The 23,403-nt window shown below is 50.5% G+C and overlaps 1 protein-coding gene across 3 annotated transcripts in view; it reads left to right on the top strand.

Annotated features, from left to right (window-relative positions):
* Nucleotides 1-23,264, top strand: part of Lrrc4b (leucine rich repeat containing 4B) — a 42,682-nt gene extending 19,418 nt beyond the window's left edge. For all 3 annotated transcript variants that reach the window (XM_045133533.1, XM_045133534.1, XM_045133532.1), the window contains exons 2-3: nucleotides 292-623; nucleotides 20,837-23,264. In XM_045133533.1, coding sequence (XP_044989468.1) covers nucleotides 327-623; nucleotides 20,837-22,675 — 2,136 coding nt within the window. In that variant the 5' untranslated portion in view covers nucleotides 292-326 and the 3' untranslated portion in view covers nucleotides 22,676-23,264. The remainder of the gene's footprint in view (nucleotides 1-291; nucleotides 624-20,836) is intronic.
* The last annotated feature ends 139 nt before the right edge of the window (nucleotides 23,265-23,403 follow it).

Below are 23,403 nucleotides of genomic sequence, written 5' to 3'. Positions count from 1 at the left end.
ACTGGGGAATCAAACCCTTTGCAGGTAAGTGCCTTAACCACTAAGCCGTCTCTCCAGCCCCCAAACTAAATTTTCAATCTGGATAACTTTACCATTTACTGGCCTAGTGACCTTGGATGTGAAAGTACTCTCTCCCAGCCTCGGTTTTCCTTCTGTAGAATAGCCGAAAAGAGGGTGAGGAGGGCTCAGGGCAGGCCTAGCCCTGCCCTTGCGGTCTTTTGAGTCTGAGCATGGGGCGACCCTGGCTCTGGTCCCCTTGGCTTCCTAACAGTCCCCTCTCTCTTCCCACAGCCCCCCAGCGTTCCCACGGAGTATGAACATTGAGGATGGCGCAGGCCCTGGGCTCCCTGTGCCTCCCGCTGCCACCTGGTAGGATGTCCTGGCCCCATGGGGCACTGCTCCTCCTGTGGCTCTTCTCCCCACCCCTGGGGGCCGGTGGGGGCGGTGTGGCCATCACGTTGGCTGCTGGAGGAGGCTCCCCACCAGCCACCTCCTGCCCTGCGGCATGCTCCTGTAGCAACCAGGCCAGCCGGGTGATCTGCACACGGAGGGAGCTGGCTGAGGTTCCCGCCAGTATCCCAGTTAACACTCGGTACCTGAACCTGCAGGAGAACAGCATTCAGGTGAGCACCTCCAAGGGTCATAGGAGGGCCGACCTTGACCTCCCTCACATCCACCCCTATCTCCCATCCCTCCTGCCCCCCAACCTTCATATCGGTGAGCTGCATGTGTATCTTGAAGTCACTGGGAACAGGCCTTCTGCCCTTGCACCCTTTGCTGACGTTGGTCCAGATGGCATGCCCTACGCCTCAATTTCTTCCTCTGGAAAATGGGGACATGAGCCCCTGCTTTGGGGAGCTGTTTGGAGGGTGGATGGAGCAAATGCATTTATCTATGATTGGCTCTGGCATGGCAGTCAGGTACTGCAAGTGACCTTTGTGTTTTTAATTATTTATTTATTGGAGGGAGAAAGAGAGAAAGAGGCAGACAGGATGAGTGTACCAGGGCCTCTCACCACCTTGTGCATCTGGCTTTACATGGGTCCTGGAGAATCGAACCTGGGTCCTTTGCCTTTGAAGGCAAATGCCTTAACTGCTAAGCCATCTCTCCAGCCCTGCAAGTGCCTTTTGTTGTCCCTCACTGGTGCACAGTCCTGTGGGATAAGAAGAGAACTGGAGGTGGCACTGGGGAGGGAGGACTTGGACTGTGGTGAGGACAGGCCACTGCCCTTGGGTGAAGCCCTAGACAATGCCTCAGGGGCAAAACTGGGCTGCGGGAAAGCCACTTCCACACCTTCACCTGGCTGGCATTGGGGACAGACCTTCCTTCATTGTGAGCTGTGAGTGGAGGCCATCGTGGCATGACAGAGTGTTCAGGCAGTTTCCCTGGCCACTAGGTGCCAGTAGCACCCTGACCCTAGTTCCACAAGTGTCCGTAGACACTGCCAGGTATTCTGGGTGGCAGGGAGGGCTCACACACGATTCAGAGAGACTGAGTCTTTGTTGTTGTTACTTGGGTCTTGTTTAGGTTTGTTTTAGTTTTTTGAAACAGAATCTCATTCTGTAACTCAAATTGGCCTCAAACTCCACCAAAAAGCCCAGGCTGACCTGGAACTCACTCTGTCACCCAGGCTGGTCTCAAGCTCACAGCAATCCTCCTGCCTCAGCCTCTCACTTGCTGGGATTATAGGCATGTGCCACCATACCCAGTTGGGTCCCACTGTTTAAAGCTACCTAGTCCATCCTCCATACACTCCTACCCAGCTCACAAAGGTGGGAGAAGACCCTAGACCTAAGGCAAGGGGTCATAGCCCCACCTGATGCTCCTGGAGAGGCAGACTCAGGCAGGCAAGAGTGGGTTTCCTCAGGGGCAGACTTTTTCAGGTGGCTGAGCTGAACCAGAGAAACCTAGTGGGTCCAGTGTTGCCCCGTCCTTAGCACATATCTTCTCCAGGCCCATCTCACCAGCTGCGTCCTGAAACAGGTCACAGGTCTCCATGTCTGCTGGTCTGCTTTGAGTCTACTGCACAGCCCTCCAGCGTTGGCTGAACTGTCTACATCCCCTCTCAGGGTGGGGCCTCGGCCACTAGGATAGAGGTTATTAAAGGTCAGGAAAGCAGGAATAGAAATCCTAGCACTCTCACCTGTCACTTTAGGGGTTTGCACCCCACAATGGAGACCCAGACAGCTTGCCCTTGAATGCAGAGCCCAAGTCCAGAACAGGAGGATGAGCCTCCCTAGGGGGATACCTTTGAGAGAACAGGAACAGTGGGCACCCACGGGGCAAAAGAGGCACTTTAAAATGTATACTTGTGTCATTGAGATGCCTTGTACCTGTGATGCCAGCACTCAGAAACCTGGGGCAGGAGGATCACCATGAGTTTGAGGGCAGCTTGGGCTTACAGAATTGAAACCCCATCTCAAAAAAAAACAAAAAGAAGAAGAAGAAGAAAAGAACACTAAACCAACAAAATAAATAATGTCTTTAATCACCCAAATTAAAAAAATCACCCCCATTCCACCACCTAGATATAAATAACTGCTGTTTAAATTTGTTTTAATACCTTTCTGCGCTTATGTAAATGTACTTTTTAATTATTTATTACAGAATGAATACAAATTAATTTTAGAAAATACACCTAGAAAAGCACACAAACAAAAGCTAGCTATAAGCACATAGGCACAGATAGCTCACCTTCGCACTGGGAGCCCTGTGCCTCTGTGTCCTCAGGGCTCTCACTGCACAGTGGGTGCCAGGTGGCACATAGACCCTCTGTTTTCTTTAAGCATAAAGGGAATCACAGTGTTTCAAGCTGGTCTGAAATTGGGTTTGGGCACCTAGTGGTGTAGCCATCAACTTCTTTCTCTGAGATATTAGTCTTCTCTGGTGTTATGCTTTTGGGTATTAATTTGTTTTTGTGTTGCTGGGGATTGAGCCCAGGACTGCACACATGCCAGGCAGCAGATACTGCTGAGCCGCCCCTCCACCCCTCAGAGTAGGTTCCAGGCAGGTGCTCCACCACTGAGCCACACTCCCGGCCCCTCATTGTGGATTCTAGGCAGGAGCTCTACCCAGAGGCATGCCCCCAGCCCTTTTTTCACTTTTTATTTTGAAACAAGGTGTTACTTGATTGCTCAGGCTGGCCTTGAACTTACTATGTAGCGTATGTAGACCTTGAACTTGTAATCCTGCTTCAGCCTGTTGAGTATCTAGGATGCCAGGCCTGTGCCACCAGACTTGGCTTGTTTGTTTTGTTTTTTGTTTTGTTTGTTTGTTGGTTGGGTTTTTGAGGTAGGGTCTCACTATAGCTCACGCTGACCTGGGATTCACTATGTAGTCTCAGAGTGGCCTCGAACTCATAGCAGTCCTTCTACGTCTGCCTACCAAGTGCTGGGATCAAAGGTGTGCACCACCACACCTGGCTTGGTTGGTTTTATTTAATACTTTATTTTTATTTATTTATTTGAGAGAGAGAGGTGAGAGAGAAAGAGACAGAGAATGGGCACATCAAAGCCTCCAGCCACTGCAAAGGAACTCCAGACACATGCGCCACCTTGTGCATCTGGCTTACGTGGGTCCTGGGGAGTTGAACCTGGATCCTTTGGCTTTGCAGGCAAACACTTTAACTGCTAAGCCATCTCTCCAACCCTTGTTTTATTTTTTGAGATAGGATCTTGCTGTGTAGCCCAGGCTGACCTGAACTTTGTCTCCCAAGTTCCTGACATTACAGACATGTGTCTGCATGCCTGAATTCTGGTGTCACTTTTAATGACAGCATAGAATTGTCCTTAAGAAGAGACTAGTTAAATAGTAGGACACCCATGCCCTGGAATGCTATGCAACCATTAAGAATACCACTAGAGGGACTGAAGTGGGCGTGGTGAGGCTCTGTGGTAGAGTGCTTGCCTGGCACACGAATCCTTATTTGATTCCCAGCACCGCAACAAAAACAAAACCAGGAAGAAGCACAAAGAAGAAAAGCGAGCCCATTCTCAGCTTTAAGCTTCAAATCGACACCAACACTGGTGACTCGCCTGGCACTCCATCTTTCTAGCAGTCTGGATTCCACCCTTGGGATTCGTTCCTAGAAGTAAGCTGGCTGGGTCAGAGTTGGGAAGATCAGAGGAGTGCTGCCCTGTGGGCTGTGTTTCTTACTCATTACACTGTGCTCGCCAGCCTTCCCACACGCGTGTGCGCGTACACGCCACAGCCCCCCACCAGAGCATTAAGAGAGACCAGATGGATCTGGAGATTCCAAAGCCTTCCCTGTTGCCTGGTTACTTGGTTGTCACCCAGCCTCCCAACTGTACTGTCGCCGTTCCCCACCGTGTCCCCAGCACCCTGAGCAAGAGCCTGACACACAATAGGCACTCAGCAGATACTAAACGGTGGATGGAGGACCAATGGAGAGATCCGTCCCGGTTCCTGCAGCAGCCTCCTCTCAGGAATTGCAGAGCTCAGAGTTCCCATTTCTGGTCTTCACTCTGGTCTGGGGTGTAGTAGGGGCAGCAAGCCTACACGTTTTTGCAGGATGACAGGGACACTGGGTAGTTCCTATAGGTATGATGGAGAATTTTTTTTTTAAATTTTTATTAACATTTTTCATGATTATAAAATATATCCCATGGTAATTCCCTCCCTCCCCACCCCCACACTTTCCCGTTTGAAATTCCATTCTCCATCATATTACCTCCCCATTACAATCATTGTAATTACATATATACAATATCAACCTATTAAGTATCCTCCTCCCTTCCTTATGATGGAGAATTTTTTTCACTTTTTTTCCTTGTGTGTATGTGTGTTCATATTGTTGGGGGTGGAGAGACACATGTGTGTTCCTGAATGCACATGTGTGTGTGTGTATGTGTGTGCGTGTGTGTGTGTGCACGCACATGCCTCTGGAGATCAGAGTTAATATTCGGTGTGTGTCCCTCTACCACTCTCCATCTGAAGTTTTTGAGACAGGATCTCTCCCTGAACTAAGACCTACTGATTCCACTAGGATAGCCAGGCAGCCAGCCCTGAAGGCTCTCCCAGCTCCACCTCTCAGCGCTGGGGTTACAGGCCTGCACCACCACGTCCAGTATTTAAACGGGCGCTGGGGATCTGAACTCAGGTCCTCACACTTGTGTGCGGCAAGTGCTTTACCCCTGAGCTATCTCCCCAGTCCTTTCCCCCCTTTTAACATTTTCTATTATTTTTATTTTTAGTTTGAAAGAGACAAAGAGAGAGGGGGAGGGAAAGAGAGAGAATGGGAGCACCAGGGTTCCAGCTGTTGGAAATAAACTCCAGACAAATGCACCACTTTGTGGATCTGTCTTACTTGGGTCCTGGTGAGTTGATCCTGGGTCCTTTGGCTTTGCAGGCAAGTGCCTTAACCACGAAGTCGTCTCCCCAGCCGCCCCCCCTTTTAACGTTTTAGTTGTTTGTTTGTTTGCTAGAAGTGAAACCCACGCATTTTCTTTGTCTCAAGCCAGCAGTGTTCTACAGCTAGTCGGTGTGCAGATGGACAGGGTTTCCCAGACCCAAAGCTCATCCTCGCCTTCCTGCCACCTTGAAGTCCCAGGGCCACTCAGCCAGGTGACAGGCCACCCGCCAGCCCCTGGAGAAGTTGTGGGGTGGGGGGCTGGAGCAGAGGGTGGGCAGGTAACCCCTGCATCTCCTCACCTGCTCCCGATGGTCTGAGGGATGCTGCCGGCCGTGCTGGCTCCTCCTCTTCAGTGCCTGACCTGTCCTCCTCCTGCCACCCCGGCCTGCCCCGCTGCTTCTGTGGCTCTTGCGGCTGCTGTGCGCGCCCTTCTGCGCAGTGCCTGAGACCCTGTGGGCGTGGACTTTCACTGTGCATGCCGAGCTGTGCCGGAGCGGTGGTGTTCTTGGCCTTCCTGCGCTCCCTCCTCCACAGGCGCGGCTGCAGCCGTCGCACCTCCACTGTTTCTCAGCTGGCCTCAGAACCCCCCCCCCCAGGCTCCTCCTCCTGGCTTCGCCACCACAAAGCCTGGGGGAACAGCAGGATTTCTTTGCTGGGTCATAGTCTTTGCATGCATTTAACTTAATGGAGTGCAACTGCATGGGCTTCAGAGGACTGCCCTGCGCCCCTCACCCCCCGCAGTCCACTATTAGGCCCGAGGGCAAGGAAGGAGGGCTGAACCCACCATCTTAGTAAATAGTCATGGCAGAGACATGCTCACCGATGTCCTGGCAGCTGCCGTTGCACAGTGCGGGGCTGGGTGAATGTGCTGGCCCACCGTCCCACCTTGGAATATTAGGAGATTGCACGACACTGAGGAATGTCCCAATCATAATTCTGAGGGGCTAGCTCCACATGGTGGCTCACGCCTGTCATTCTAGCGCTAAGGGACCGGAGGTAAGAGGATTGCTGTGAGTTTGAGGCTAACATGAACTATATACTGAAATCTTGTCTCAAAAATAAGGTCAGTGGATTAAGTGCTTCTTGTGAAAGTGTGAGGGCCTGAGTACCGATCCCCAGCACCAACATTAAAACAAAGTTTTCTTGCCAGGTGTGGTAGAACACATCTTTAATCCCAGCACTCAGGAGGCAGAGGTAGGAGGATCGCTGAGAGTTCCAAGCCATCCTGAGACTACATAATGAATTCCAGGTCAGCCTGGGCTACAGTGAGACTGTACCTTGAAGAAGAAAAAAAAAAAATTTTTTTTAATGTTGAGCATGGTGGTAATGCCCGAGCAGGGGATGTGGAGACAGGAGGACCCCTGTGGCTTGCTGGCCAGTTAGTCTAGTGGAAACTTTGAGCTCTAGGTTCAGTGACAGACTCTGTCACAATAAATAAAAATAGATAAAATAAGGTGGAGAGGGCTGGAGAGATGGCTCAGTGGTTAAAGGTGCTTGCTATCAAAGCCTGATGGCATGGGTTCAGTTCCCCAGTACCCACATAAAGCCAGACGTACAAAATGGAGCATGTATCTAGAGTTCATTTGCAGAGGGCAGAGGCCATTTCCTCTCTCTCATTCTCTCTCTCCTTTCAAATAAATAAATAATATTAAAAAATAAGGTGAAGGGCTGGAGATGGCTCAGTGGCTTAGGCTCTTGCCTGTAAAGCCTAACGACTTGAGTTCGATTCCCCAATGCCCACATAAAGCTAGATGTACAGATGGCACATGCATCTGGAGTTTGTTTGCAGTGGCTGGAGGCCCTGGCGCACCCATTTTCTGTATCCCTCTCTGTATCTCCTTTCTCTCTCTCTTTCTCTACTTGCAGATACATACATACATATGTAGTGAAGAATATGACTGGCATCAGCCTCTGGCCTCCACATGCACAGGTGCACACATGAATGTATGACAGCACACACAGGAGCCCACATACATATGAACACACACACCTGCACACTAACACCTGCACACTAACACGTACACATCACACAAGAAGCAATGCTTCACTTTCAAGTGATACAAGGAGGATCTCCACATGATTTTGAAAATGCCTGAGAGCCACCTAGGAATACTGGCAGCACTTACTACACACACACACACACACACACACACACACACACACACACACATTGTGTGGGGGGGTTCGAGGTTGGGTCTTGCTCTAGCCCAGGCTGACCTGTAATTCACTATGTAGTCTCAGGGTGGTGGCTTCAAACTCGTGGTGATTATATATATATATATATATATATATATATATATATATATATATATATATAATTTTAATTTTTAATTTTATTTTGAGAAAGAGAAAGAGGCAGAGAGAGAATGGGCATGCCAGGCGTGGTGGCGCACAGCTTTAACCCCAGCCACTTGGGAGGCAGAAGTAGGAGGATCGCCGTGATCGCCGTGAGTTCGAGGCCACCCTGAGACTCCATAGTGAATTCCAGGTCAGCCTGGGCTAGAGTGAGACCCTACCTCGAAAAACCAAAAGAAAAAGTAAAAATTCACATTTTGGGAAGATGGCACAGTGGTTAAAGGTGCTTACTTGCAAAGTTTGACTCCCGGGTTCCATCCCCAAGCCAACCACATAAGCTAAGCACAAAAAGTGGTACAAAAAGCACCTGGTATTCATTGCAGTGACTGAAGGCCCTGGTGCACCAACACACACACACTTAAAAAAAATTTAAGCTGGGCATGCATGGTGCCACATGCCTTTAATCCCAGCACTTGGGAGGCAGAGGTAGGAGGATTGCCATGAGCTCAAGGCCACCCTGAGACTCCATAGTGAATTCCAGGTCAGCCTGGGCCAGAGTGAGACCCTATCTTGGAAAAAAAAAAAAAAAAAAAGAAAGAAAAAATTAAGTAAAAATTAGCCCAGTGTGGTGGCACACACCTTTAATCCCAGCACTGGGAGGCAGAGGTAGGAGGCTCCTATGAGCTGAGCTACAGAGTTCCAGGTCAGTCTGAGCTAGAGTGAGATCATACGTCAAAAAAAAAAAAAAAAAAAAATTCAGCACAAAGCAAGAGCCCTGTAAATCCTACCTAGGTATAAGACCTCTAGCACATCAAGAGCCCCTCTCCCTTCCCTCTGGCCCTCTTGAGGGTGACTTGGGGTCCCATGCAGGAGGTGCAGCCTGTAGTCACCCATGCCTGGCTTCTTTGCTCTGCTCTGTCACTAGTACCTCTGAAGCTTCCCCTTCACTCATGCATCGCTGCGTAATATTTCCTCATGCTGTGACCTGTGTAGGTGCCACCAGTGTGCAAGGAACTCCCCAGAGAAAGAGACCCCCACCACCATACCAGGCCACAGAATGGGTCTACGTACTTCGGTTGATTGTTGTTGTTTTGTTTGTTTGGGTTGTTGTTGAGGTAGGGTCTCATTCTGTAGCCTAGGCTGGCTTGGAACTCACTGCAATCCTCCTACTTGAGCCTAGTGAGTGCTCAGACGACAGGCATTAGCTGCTGCTTTCACTGTTGTCTCTGAACTCCCTGTGTGTGGACCCTGTTAACCCTGTGACCAAGAAGTCCCCTTCAGGACACAGCATGTGCTCTCTCCTCCTCACACCTCATGCTGGCATCTCCCAGTCTCCCATGCCTCTCTGGCTCAGCTTCTTCTCATGGGCTGGTCCTTCCTCCTCAAAAGCCCTTGTCTGGTCCATTCACCCGTGTTTTTGTCATGGGTGAAATGGAGATCATAACAGTCCCTCCATCTCAGAGCTACTGAGAAGTTCAAGGACTTGGAACTGGTTCTCAGTGGGTGGAGTCCTGGCCTAGCATGCTTGAAGCCCTGGATCCCGTTATCAGCACTGCATAAACTAGGTGTGGTGATACACATCTGTAATCCCAGCATGTCCAATGTGGGGGCAGGAAGATCAGAATTTCAAGGTCATCTTGCTATATAGCAAGTTCGAGGCTAGACTGGGCTAGATAAAACCTGTTACAAAGAAAAAAAATTGGGGGACTTCATTTAAAAAAATTTTTTTTACTTTATTTATTTACTTGCAAGAAGAGAGAGATAGAGAGAAGCAAGACAGAGAGAATGGGTGTACCAGGGCTTTTAGCCACTGCAAATGAACTCCAGACAGATGCACTACTTTGTGAATCTGGCTTTACATGGGTACTGGGGAATTGAACCCAGGTTGTTAGGGTTTGTAGGCAAGTGCCTTAGCCACTGAGAAGTCTCTCCAGCCTCAGCTTCATTCTTTGAATAATCAGAATTTGAGGCTCCTGTGCTCAGCAGCTCATCAAGAAGCACATGATGACAGAGGGCATGGGTTGTGCCATAGGGTCAGCTGCTAAGACAGCCAGCGAGTGTCAGCAGTGAGATCAGAGCTACCTTCATTGAGCCCCTTGCTCACACTCTACAGGGCCCCCCCCACTGTGACCCCAGGTTTGATCACACTTCATGCAATCACTTGCCACTGGCCCCAGGACATAGCACAGAGTAGAAACCAAATGCAGCTGTCAGACAAAACTCAGGATTGCCTGCTACCTTGCAAGAAGTCAGCTGGGGAACTGGAGAGATGGCTCAGCAGTTGAGGTGCCTCCCTGCAAAGCCTAATGATCCAGATTCAATTCCTCAGTACCCACATACGGCCAGATCACAAGGTGGTGCACGTGTCTGGAGTTCATTGGCAGTGTGGTTAGAGGCCCTGACTTACCCATTCTCTCTCTGCTTGCAAATAAGTAAATAAACCATTTTAAAAAGCCAGTTGGCAGGCTGTGGACATGGTTCGTGGCTAAAGTGCTCACCTCGCAAGCACGAGGACCTAAGTTCAGATGCTCAGAACCCAGGTAACAGTGCTAGGTACAGTAGAGTGCTTGTGACCCCAGACCTGGGGAGGGGCCCTGCAGCTCACTGGCCAGCCAATCTAGCGTATTTGATGAACTCCAGGCCATTAAGTGTCCCTCTCTCCAAAAAGGTAGATGAGGGCTGGAGAAATGGCTCAGCACTTGCCAGCAAAGCCTAACGACTGGGGTCGGATTCCCCAGCACCCGCATGGATCCAGATGCACAAAGTGGCACATGCATCTGGAGTTTGCTTGCCTCAGCCAGAGGCCCTGGCATACTCATTCTCTTCTATCTCTTTCCCTATATCTCTCTCCCAGGAATGGTGTCACATGCCTTGAGTCCCAGCACTCAGAAGGCAGAGGTAGGAGAATTGCTGTGAGTTTGAGGCCAGCCTGAGACTGGTCCAGTTCCAGGTCATCCTGGGTTAGAGCAAGACCCTACCTCAAAAACAACAACAACAAAAAGGTGGATGGCATTCCTGAGGATGACACTCGAGGTCCACACACACGTGTAGCCACATGCGCCTGCACATATATATTCATTTTTAAAAAGTCCAGATGACCTCTGGGCCCCGGGACAACCCCAGGAGAAAATAGCCAGATAGTCCACCCCACTCTCACTTGGGTATACTGAGGCCCTGAGAGGAACAAGACCCACATTTCCTAGTCTCCATGAAGATGAAAAGGCCTATTGTCATCCGTAGAGCCTTCACTCTATCTAGAAGCCAATACCAAGATGTCCCACAGCCCAGGAAGGGAGGGGTTTGGATACAAGCCAGTCCCAAGCCCTCAGCACAGCCACCTAAACTCAGCTTTGGATGACCCTGGGAGTCAGTCCCATTTGTATGACCATTTTACAGATGAGAAAATGAGGCATGGAAGAGTAAAACTTTTAGGTATGTTAGCATAATTAGTAAGTAGAACAAGAATTCATTTTTTTTAAAATTTTTATTTATTTATATTTACAAGCAGAGAGAGAATGGGTACACTGTGGCCTCCTGCCACTGCAAACAAACTCCAGACACCTGTGCCACTTTGTGCATCTGGCTTTACTTGGGTACTGGGCAATAAAACCCAAGACCAGCAGGCTTTGAAAACAAGTACCTTTAACCTCTGAACCATCTCTCCAGCCCTGGTGTTCACTTGTTTTTTATTTTTTAATGTAATATCTTATATATTTCTTTTTTTAAAAAAATTTTTATTAACATTTTCCATGATTATAAAATATATCCCATGGTTTTTTTTTATTTTTTTTATTTTTATTTTTTTATTTATTTATTTGAGAGCGACAGACACAGGGAGAAAGACAGATAGAGGGAGAGAGAGAGAATGGGCGCGCCAGGGCTTCCAGCCTCTGCAAACGAACTCCAGACGCGTGCGCCCCCTTGTGCATCTGGCTAACGTGGGACCTGGGGAACTGAGCCTCGAACCGGGGTCCTTAGGCTTCACAGGCAAGCGCTTAACCACTAAGCCATCTCTCCAGCCCTTCACTTGTTTTTAACACAATTCCTGACCCTTCCTAGCCCATAGATGTGTAAGGGAGTCCAGCAGACTGGTGTAGAACTGGATGGTCCAGTTGTCAGACTGGACACTAGCTAGCCATGTTCTAGCAGCTAAGGAAGTCCCTTATCACATGCCAAGGACAAAATACAAGAAGCTGTCATAGAGACAACTGGTGCAAAAGATAGCAATATCTTTTAAATATGAGGGCAAAAAATTAAGGCAAAAAAATCACCCTCAGAAGCTTACTCAACTTTTTTTTTCATGGTTTATTACATTCAAAACGTATAAAAACAATTTATCTTAATAGCATTAAGACAAACGGTTCACTTAATCACTTTCCTACCACAGTTAAATTTTTAATAAAGGATCTCTTGACAGTTTGTTTTCTTAAAAGCCCCAACAGAACACAGTGGGATTCTCCCAGCTCTGGTAATGGTTACCGACCGTGATGGAAGTAGCTGGGGCCAAGCCGCAGCATAGGCAAGGAAGGAGGTCCCCAGCGGGAGGCAGGCAGAGGTGCCCTTGTCACCTGAGGCCCCACTGTGCCCTCTTCCCTAGCAAGGAGCCAGGCAAGGGCTAGCACAAGGAGCTGAGGGACAGAGGGATTGAGATATGGCCAGCCCAGGACTGCTTTCTGTTGTACTGCAGACTGGTCATCAGTCAAGGATGTCAGGAGAGAGGTGGGGGTTTCTGCTTCCAGAGCCTGTCCCTACCCTGTGTCAGTGGCCTTGTGACTCAGACCCTAGGAGCCAACTGATCTGGGGTATTTTAGAAATTGTGCAATGAGATACCCAGGCCTGTCCCCTCCCCCCCCCCACAGCCAGGCAACTCCACACTTACACCGTCACTGGTGGTTAATTATTTATTACTGGGATGACAGGACTGTGTCTGTCCAGTCCACAGTGTCCACCTCCCACATAGCAGCGCTCACCCATCAAAGCTGGGTGTGGTGGTGGCCACGTGGAGGCTGAGGCAGGTGGATTATGAGTTTGAGGCCAGCTTGAGCCACACAGCAAGACCCCACCTCAAAAAAAGAGGGGTGGGTCTGGGGAGAGGGCTCAGTGGGTAAAGTGCTTGCCTCACAAGTGTGTGAGCCTGAGTTGGATGCCCAGAGCATAAAAATGCCATGTGTAGTGGCTCCTGCCTATAATCCCAGCACTGAGAGGCAGAGACGGGCAGAACCCTGGGACTCACTGGTCAGCCAGTCTAGTCACTTGGCAAGCTCCAAGCCAATGAGAGGTGGCAGCATGCTTGAGAACCACATCAGAGATTGTCTTCTGGCCTCCACATGCATACGCACATCCACATACACGTGGACATACACTCACAAATTGTTTTCCTGTTAGGCGTGTATATGGTATGTGTGTATGCCTGAATGCATGTTCATATGTGTATAAGTATGTTTGTGTGCATGTGATCATGCTGCTCTTTGTTTACTGGGTCCCTCACTTGAACCCAGAGCTCTCTGCCCCAGGGATGCCACCTCTACCTCCTGAGAGACGGGGATTACAAGCAGGAAATCATGCCCAGGCAGCATGTATGTGGATGCTGGGGATACAAATTCTGGTCCTCACACTTATTTAACAAGTGCTTTTTCCATTAAACTATCTCCCCAGCCCCCACTCCAGTTTTTTTTTAATATTTTTAAATTTTTTATTTTTATTTATTTGACAGAGAAAGGGAGTTAGAGAGAGAGAATGGGCGTGTCAGGGCCTCCAGCCATGGCAAACCAACTCCAGACATGTGTGCCCCCTTGTGCATCTGGCTAATGTGGGTCCTGAGGAGTGGAACCTGTGTCCTTTGGCTTTGCAGGCAAGCACCTTAACCATTAAGCCATCCCTCCAGCCCTTTTATAATATTTTACTTTATTTATTTATTTGACAGAGAAAGAGGGGGAGAGAGAGAGAGAATGGGCGCACCAGGGCCTCCAGCCACTGAAAACAAACTCCAAACGCATGTGGCCCCTTATGCATCTGGCTAAGGTGGGTCCTAAGGAATCATCAAACCTGGGTTCTTTGGCTTTGCAGGCCTTAACCACTAAGCAATCCTTCCAGCCTGACTCTAGGTGTTTTTTTTGTTTGTTTGTTTGTTTTTTGGTTTTTTTTTTTTTGGTTTTTCAAGGTAGGGTCTCACTCTAGCTCAGGCTGACCTGGAATTCATCCTGCATTCTCAGGGTGGCCTCGAACTCACGGCGATCCTCCTCCCTGCCTCCTGAGTGCTGAGATTAAAGGCGTGCGCCACCATGCCTGGCTTTTTTATTATTTTTTTTGGGGGGGGGGACTCTAGGTTTTTTAAAAGACACGTATATTTATTTATTTGCAAGCAGAGAGAGATAGAAAGAGAGACAGAGGGAGAAAGAGAGAGAATGGGCACACCAGGGCCTCCAACCACTGAAAATAAACTCCAGATGCATGTGCCACTGTGCACCCAGCTTTACGTGAGCACTGGGGAATCAAACCCAGGTTGTTAGACTTTGCAAGCAAGTACCTTAATGCTGAGCTCTCTCTCCAGCCCCACTCCAAGTTTTCATTTAAAAAAAAAAAAAAGGCTGGAGAGATGGCTTAGTGGTTAAAGCATTTGCCTGCAAAGCAAAAGGATCCCAGTTCAATTCTCCAGGACCCATATAAGCCAGATGCAGAAGGGAGCACATGCATCTGGAGTCTGTTTGCAGTGGCTGGAGGCCCTGGTGTGCCCATTCTCTTCCCCTCCTCCCTCTCCCTCTGCCCCCTCCCCCCCTCTCTCTCTGCCTCTTTCTCTCTCAAATAAAGAAAGAAAATATATTTTAAAAAAAAACATCAAAGCCAACATGATGGTGCATGCCTGTAATCTCAGTGCTTGGGAGTCTGAGGCATGGGAATTGTGAACTCCAGGACAGCCTCAGCTACCTAGAGAGATGCTGACACCATACAACAGCTATTAACATTCAGGTCAGTGCCTGATACTGTGTGGCCAAATGGTTCCATAGCTCACACAGCATGTGAGACCCCAGGGCAGCCCAGCTCCCAGTGCAGATGGTAGATGTGCTAGAGTCCGTGCTTAGATCCAGAAGAAGCTGTCTGGGTTCTGATTCTGTTACGTTGACAGAAGACAAAGAGCCTTCATTCCCTCTGCAAACCATCCAAAATGGGTGGGGACAGGGGTCATGGATGCTAAGCTCCATGAGGTACAAGTTCCCCAAGGAATAAATGAGACCATAGCCTGAGAGCTTTTAGCAGAGTCTGCCTCTGTAACCTGCTTGCATTTACCATGAAGGGGACTTGCCCAGTATGGTCCTGTGCTCCACAGTCTGACATGGGATCAGCCTTGTATTTCTTGGGAGGGGAAGAGAGGAACTGACTGGCTTTAGTCTTTAGGAATGGATGTTCAATTTTAAGGGTACTGGAAGTGGTAGGGAACACCTGTACTCAAAGCACTTTGGGGGCTGAGGCAGGAGGATTGCAAGTTCAAGACCATTCTAGGCTACATAGCAAGATCAAGGCCAGGCTAGGTTACATAATGAAACTCTGTCTCAAAAATAAAGAAAAGCTGGGCATGTTGGCACACACCTTTAATCCCAGCACTTGGAAAGCCAAGGTGTAATAATTCCAGGTCAACCTGAGCTAGAACGAGATCCTACCTTGAAAAAACAAAATATAACTAAAAAGAAAGTTTTAAGGGGAAAATTTAAGACAATAAAAAATAGATAAATTATAAAATGATGCAGAAGGGAAATGGAATCAGAAGCAATCAATTCACACAAAAGACAACATAAGACCCAGGTGTGGTGGCGCACACCTTTAATCCCAGCACTCAGGAGGCAGAGGTAGGAGGATAGCCTGGTGTTCGAGGCCAGCCTGGGACTACAGAGTGAGTTCCAGGTCAGCCTGGGCTTAGAGTGAGACCCTACCTCAAAAACAAAAACACAAAACAAAAGATGACACAAGAAATGAAAAAGAACAAATACAGGGGCTGGAGAGATGACTGAGGGGTTAAGGCACTTGCCTGCAAAGCCAAAGGACTTCAGTTCAATTCCCTAGCACCCACAAAAGCCAATGCACAAGGTAGCACATGCATTTGGAGTTTCTTTGCAGTTGCTGGTAGCCCTGGTGCTCCCATTCTCTTTCTCCTTCCATCCCCCCCCCCTCTCCTTCCTTCCCTCCCTCCCTCCCAAATAAATAAATAAAAATTAAAAAGAACACATACAAAAATCAGGGTAAATAAAACCTCAAAATATGGTAGGAGGGCTGGAAAGATGGCTTAGCTATTAAGGTGTTTGCCTGTGAAGCCAAAGGACCCAGGTTTGATTCCCCAGGACCCACATAAGCCAGATGCACAAGGGGCACATGTGTCTGGAGTTTGCCTGTGGTGGCTAGAGGCCCTGGTGTGCTCATTCTCTCTATCTGTCTCTCTTATCTCTATCTCTCTCTCTGGTTGCAAATAAATAAATAAAAATTTTTTAATGTCAGGAATTACAAATATAATCACAATAAATATAAATGAACTAAAATTTTCATTAAAAGACAGAGACTTTTCTGATTAAATCAAAAACAAAATCCATGACTGGAAAGATGGCTTAGCAGTTAAAGCTCTTGTCTGTGAAGCCTTAGGGCCCAGGTTTGATTCCCCAGTACCCATGTAAGCCAGATGCACAAGGTGGTGCATGTGTCTGTAGTTTGTTTGCAGTGGCTAAAGGCCCTGGTGCACCCATTCATTCTCTCTCTCTCTCTCTCTCAAATAAATAAATAAAATATTTTAAAACTCCAAAAGCCATAACTGAATCATGAGTAAAATGAAAGTGAAAGGAGAGCTTAGATACTAGCCAGAGGAAACAAGCTATAGCTTTTACTGCAAAAGTCAGAATCACCTAGAACTGTAACACCATACTTCCCAGTTCCCAGCTTCTTTTCTTCTTAATTGTCTTCTTTTTAAAAGCAGAATCTCAATATGTAATGCAGGGTGGGCTTGACTCACAGAATCCTCCTGCACCAGACTCCCAAGTACTGGAAGGATGCATTGCACCACCTCACCTGGTTCTGTCACTGAGGATCTGAACATGTTGGTATTGTCATCCAAGCAGATGGTCTGCCTGAACAACCGGCTGTTGTCCATTTTGAGCCTCTTCTACCAGCAGACCTGGTGAGGCTAGCCATGAGCTAGGCATTGCACCTGGTGCTGGGAGTATAGACCTCATCACAGCCCAGGAAGGGACACAGACTTGTTAGACCAATGGCAACCACCAGGGTGGGTCTTTGTAGTGGGTGACAATGAGTGTGGTGGGTGAGAAAGCAGAACTCAAAGAGCGATTTCCTGGGATTGCATTTGGAATTTACAGAGGACTGAGAGGAAGACTGTATTCCAGGAAGACTACCAATGCACTAGGCACCTCTCAATCACATTAAGCTGACAATATTTTTTTTGAAATTTTTTGGTTTTGTGCTATTGTTGTTCTTTTTGAGGTAGAGTCTCTTACTGTAGTCCAAGCTGACCTGGAATAATCCTCCTAGCTCTGCCTCCCTAGTACTGGGATTAAAGACATGCACCACCACACCTGGCCAAGCTGACACTATTAAACATCACAGCAGGGCATGGTGGCCGCATCGCTAACCCCAGCTACTCTCCGCAGGATTAGGCAGCATTGCTTCCATTCAAGATCAACCTGAGCTACAAAGTGAGACCTGTCTTAGCAAGCAAACAAAAAGATTAACCATCTACCATCACACATGCCACAAAGTGACTGCAACGGGATACAACAAATAGTGGATATAAGCTAACTCTATTTTCACTGATTTATCTTTACTTTTTGCAATTCTTGTTTCCTAAGATGAGTAACTTCATTACCAGGAAAGAGTGGCCTGTGAACACTTGTTCTATTTGTGGTTTCACCTCGGTACCAACTGGGTCTGATGCAAAGGGAGGCCAGTCAGCTCGGTGTGTCTTGAACCCCGCTCCCCTCCTCCAGCCCTTCCACTGTCTTCTCCCTGCTTGACATCTCACTCCAGATTCCAGTCACTGGACCTGTCACCATCTCTAAGACTGAGAATTCCAAAGTTCTTTTTTTCTAGGCTAGGGAATGGTCCTTAAGACAAGATCTCACTATGTAGCTCAGGCTAGTCTTGAATTCTCAGGCTCAACCTCCCAAGTGCTGAGATCAAAGCCATGCATTACCACTCCCAGCTAGTTCTCACAGTCAAACATACTTCCTTTCTGTCTCTTTCCCACTGAGACCACACTGCTTGTCATGAGTGAGCAAGATTCCTGGGTTATTTCACTGTCCTCAGGAAATGTGGTTTACACAGATGGTGGCATGACCTAGCTGTAGAGCACCTACTTAGAATCCACAGTGAGGGCTGAGTGTGTGACTTACCAGCAGAGCTCCTGCCTAGAACCAGCAGTAAGAGGCTGGGCCATGGCTTCTGCCTAGAGCCCATAGTGAAGGCCAGGGGTGTGGCTCAGTGGTAGAGCTCCTGCCTAGAATCCACAGTGACAGGGACTGGGGTTATAACTCAGAGGCAGAGCTTTCAGTTCTGGCCAAGGAGGCCACAGTGGGTTACAGCATGGCTCAGCGGTCAGATCTTTGAGTATCCTTGGGGTCCTGCATGCCTCAGCACCAAAATTGAGGGGGTGCCCCAGACTGGAGTTCCAGGAGGGGCTACTTTCAAATCCACCCCACTATAGATGTTTGCTGGGAGCATACCATCAGACCCAGGGTGTGTACTATCCTCAGAATCCTGTGGCCCAGGCTTTGATGGGTTGAAACACAGGTCCATCAGCAACTCATGCACATAGGGAGTATGTTGCTATCCCAAGTCAATGTCCCTGACCAGACACCAGATTAGGGTGGGAAGATGCAGCTTTGGGTAGCTGTGATCCCCCAGCACCTGGCAGTACTAATAATGTTCCTGTGAGGAGACCCAGAGTGTACAGGAGTTCTGCTCCTGCCTGAGTACCCTGCTCATTTAACTCCCCTCCACCACCCTCCCCTTCCTGGGGATGGGACCCCAGAACGTGCAGGTGATACACTCTACAGCCAGGAATGAGTTGGCCTGGTGTGAACACTTTGCTGTTCACACCACAATCTCAGCCTCAGTTCTAGCCTCTGTCCAATGGAAACAGCTAGGTAATAAGAGGAGCAGGCTCTGACCATCCCTGCTCTATATCCCAGCTCAGTCTCCAAGCCAGCCTTTCTGTAAGCCTCTATGCACTCCTTCCAAAGCAGAGCCAAGGGCTTGGGAGATGGCGCTGTGAGTTAAGTGCCTGCAACTCCATTCCTTATGGTCCTAGTCTGGATACTCAGAACACACATAAAATCCAAATGTAGTAGTGTGAACCTGCAATCCATACACTGACAAAGCTGAGACAGATGGATCCCAGAGGCTAGCTGAATCGAGGAGGTCCAACCCTGCCTCACAAACTAAGGTGAAGCTGGGTGTGATGACCCACACCTTTAGTCACCACAGTCAGGAGGCAGAGGTAGAGGATTACTGTGAGTTCAAGACCACCCTGAGAGTGAATTCCAGGTCTGCCCGGGCTACAGTGAGACCCTACCTTGAAAAACAAAACAAACAAAAAGCTAAGGTGAAGGATTATTGAGGAAGACATGAGATGTTGACTGCTGGCCTCAGCATGCACGCACATACATACATACATACGTGTCCCTATACACATACCTATACATGTGCACAAAAATAAACTAGGAGGTAATAATCCTTGTTTATAGAATTGCTGGAGGATAAGAGGTGGCCATATGCAAATTGCTATGGGTACACAGTCATGAAGACATAAGCCTGCTTCTCACCCACTGAGAGAAGCATGACAATTTGAGTTTCCGGACTGCCTGAGCAACTAAAGGAGAGCTGGGGTTTGGCTCAGCTCCTGCCTAGAGTCCACATGAGGGCTGGGGGCGTGGCTCAGAGGTAGAGCTCCTGTCTAGAATCCACAGTGAGGGTGGGGGGCGTGGCTCAGAGGTAGAGCTCCTGTCTAGAATCCACAGTGAGGGCTGGAGACATGGCTCAGAGGTAGAGCTCCTGCCTAGAATCCACAGTGAGGACTGGGGCCATGGCTCAGAGGTAGAGCTCCTGCCTAGAATCCACAGTGAGGGCTGGAGGCTTGGCTCAAAGGTAGAGCTCCTGTCTAGAATCCACAGTGAGGACTGGGGCCATGGCTCAGAGGTAGAGCTCCTGTCTAGAATCCACAGTGAGGGCTGGAGTAGTGGCTCAGAGGTAGAGCTCCTGTCTAGAATCCACAGTGAGGGCTGGGGGCGTGGCTCAGAGGTAGAGCTCCTGTCTAGAATCCACAGTGAGGGCTGGGGGCGTGGCTCAGAGGCAGAGCTCCTGTCTAGAATCCACAGTGAGGGCTGGGGGCGTGGCTCAGAGGTAGAGCTCCTGTCTAGAATCCACAGTGAGGGTGGGGGGCGTGGCTCAGAGGTAGAGCTCCTGTCTAGAATCCACAGTGAGGGCTGGAGACATGGCTCAAAGGTAGAGCTCCTGTCTAGAATCCACAGTGAGGACTGGGGCCATGGCTCAGAGGTAGAGCTCCTGCCTAGAATCCACAGTGAGGGCTGGAGGCTTGGCTCAAAGGTAGAGCTCCTGTCTAGAATCCACAGTGAGGACTGGGGCCATGGCTCAGAGGTAGAGCTCCTGTCTAGAATCCACAGTGAGGGCTGGAGTAGTGGCTCAGAGGTAGAGCTCCTGTCTAGAATCCACAGTGAGGGCTGGGGGCGTGGCTCAGAGGTAGAGCTCCTGTCTAGAATCCACAGTGAGGGCTGGGGGCGTGGCTCAGAGGCAGAGCTCCTGTCTAGAATCCACAGTGAGGGCTGGGGGCGTGGCTCAGAGGTAGAGCTCCTGTCTAGAATCCACAGTGAGGGCTGGGGACATGACTTAAAGGTAGAGCTACTGTCAAGAATCCACAGTGAGGAGACTTGGGGACGTGGTTGAACAGTTGATTACATGCCTAAAATCTGCCAATAAGGCCCTGGGGATGTGGCTCAGCGATTCATGGCCTTCCTATCATGTTCGAGTCCCAAATTCCAATTCCCACCACTACAAACTGATTACACCATCTCCTTCTCTCTCCCTCCTCCCCCACCCCATGAGTTGGAGTGCTGCTGTGGCACCCCGGGCCTGCTCGCTGTACTGACTCGCGTGTCCCCACAGGTGATCCGCACGGACACATTCAAGCACCTGCGGCATCTGGAGATCCTGCAGCTGAGCAAGAATCTGGTGCGCAAGATCGAGGTGGGCGCCTTCAACGGGCTGCCAAGCCTGAACACACTGGAGCTGTTCGACAACCGCCTGACCACGGTGCCCACGCAGGCCTTTGAGTACCTGTCTAAGCTGCGGGAGCTGTGGCTGCGCAACAACCCCATCGAGAGCATCCCGTCCTACGCCTTCAACCGCGTGCCCTCGCTGCGCCGCCTGGATCTGGGCGAGCTCAAACGCCTGGAGTACATCTCGGAGGCGGCCTTCGAAGGGCTGGTGAACCTGCGCTACCTCAACCTGGGCATGTGTAACCTGAAAGACATCCCCAACCTCACGGCCCTAGTGCGCCTGGAGGAGCTGGAGCTGTCGGGGAACCGGCTAGACCTGATCCGCCCGGGATCCTTCCAGGGCCTCACTAGCCTGCGCAAGCTGTGGCTGATGCACGCGCAGGTGGCCACCATCGAGCGCAACGCCTTCGACGACCTCAAGTCGCTGGAGGAGCTCAACCTGTCCCACAACAACCTGATGTCACTTCCCCACGACCTCTTCACGCCCCTGCACCGCCTCGAGCGCGTCCACCTCAACCACAACCCGTGGCACTGCAACTGCGACGTCCTGTGGCTGAGCTGGTGGCTGAAGGAGACGGTGCCCAGCAACACGACGTGCTGCGCGCGGTGCCACGCGCCCGCCGGCCTCAAGGGGCGCTACATCGGCGAGCTGGACCAGTCCCACTTCACCTGCTACGCGCCCGTCATCGTGGAGCCTCCCACGGACCTCAACGTCACCGAGGGCATGGCGGCCGAGCTCAAGTGCCGCACCGGCACGTCCATGACGTCGGTCAACTGGCTGACGCCCAACGGCACCCTCATGACCCACGGCTCCTACCGCGTGCGCATCTCCGTCCTGCACGACGGCACGCTCAACTTCACCAACGTCACCGTGCAGGACACGGGCCAGTACACGTGCATGGTGACCAACTCGGCCGGCAACACCACCGCCTCGGCCACGCTCAACGTGTCGGCCGTGGACCCCGTGGCCGCCGGGGGTGCGGGCGGCGGCGGCGGCCCTGGGGGCGGGGGCGGCGGCGGGGGCAGCGGCGGCTACACCTACTTCACCACGGTGACCGTAGAGACCCTGGAGACGCAGCCCGGAGAGGAGGCCCTGCAGCCGCGGGGAACGGAGAAGGAGCCTCCGGGGCCTACCACGGATGGAGTGTGGGGCGGAGGCCGGCCTGGGGACGTGGCCGGCCCGGCCTCGTCGTCCACCACAGCCCCGGCCCCGCGCTCCTCGAGGCCCACGGAAAAGGCGTTCACAGTGCCCATCACGGACGTGACAGAGAACGCCCTCAAGGACCTGGATGACGTCATGAAGACCACCAAGATCATCATCGGCTGCTTCGTGGCCATCACCTTCATGGCCGCCGTGATGCTCGTGGCCTTCTACAAGCTGCGCAAGCAGCACCAACTTCATAAGCACCATGGGCCCACACGCACCGTGGAGATCATCAACGTGGAGGACGAGCTACCCGCCGCCTCTGCTGTGTCCGTGGCCGCGGCCGCTGCTGTGGCTGGAGGCGCTGGCGTGGGTGGGGACAGCCATCTGGCCTTGCCCGCCCTGGAGCGTGACCACCTCAACCACCACCATTATGTGGCGGCAGCCTTCAAGGCCCACTACAGCGGCAACCCAGGAGGTGGGGGCTGCGGGGGCAAGGGCCCCGGTGGCCTCAACTCTATTCACGAACCTCTGCTTTTCAAGAGTGGCTCCAAGGAAAACGTGCAAGAGACACAGATCTGAGGCCATATCCCCTGGCCCGGCCTGGACACGAAGGGCAGGGGATGATGCCCACGGGTCCCGCCTGTGACAGGCTAGGCTGCAGGCCTGCACTGTAGCCCTCCCCAAACCCACCCATCCTGGCCATAAGAAGGGACCTAGGGTTCAGGAGAGGCGGCTGAGCCCCCTGCCTTGTTCCCCATCATCCTGACCACCCACCCTGCCCACCACCGTCCAGGGGAGAGGAGCTTTTTTGAAGGGTGCCCTTTCCCCTTACCCCCCCCCCCACAGCCCTCCTTTTATGGTTTTGTTTTTGTTTTGTTTCTTTTTTGTTTTTCAGTACGACGCCTGCCCTTCTGGCCCACTCCTCCACTTTGGAAACCCAAGAAATAGACAATGGCATCAGAGTCCTGGTGACAACCCCTGTGGTGTCCCCCAGGCTGAGTTCCACTCCTGGCCCTGACCTAGCTGGGGGTGGGGAGTCCCTATCGCCCAGCCCCTTCTGCCCCACAGACTCTTTTGATACTGAAGGGAGGTTTGCGTCGACGACTACCTGCTCTGTAATTACTTTAAAAAAAAACACGGAAAAAGTAAAAAAAAAAAAATTAATATATATTTTTTTTTAGTCATGAAACAGCACCAAGGAGACAGTAAACAAAGTGGTGGTGGGAAGGGACTAGACCAAGAGACACAGCCAGCGCTGCTGGAGGCCCGTCTTGGAGGATTTGACACCTGCAGAGGTCACAGGCCCA

The sequence above is a fragment of the Jaculus jaculus genome, chromosome 14, assembly GCF_020740685.1.
Source record: "Jaculus jaculus isolate mJacJac1 chromosome 14, mJacJac1.mat.Y.cur, whole genome shotgun sequence".
In the NCBI taxonomy this organism is placed as follows: domain Eukaryota; kingdom Metazoa; phylum Chordata; class Mammalia; order Rodentia; family Dipodidae; genus Jaculus; species Jaculus jaculus.
This window is presented reverse-complemented; position numbering and strand designations above follow the sequence as displayed.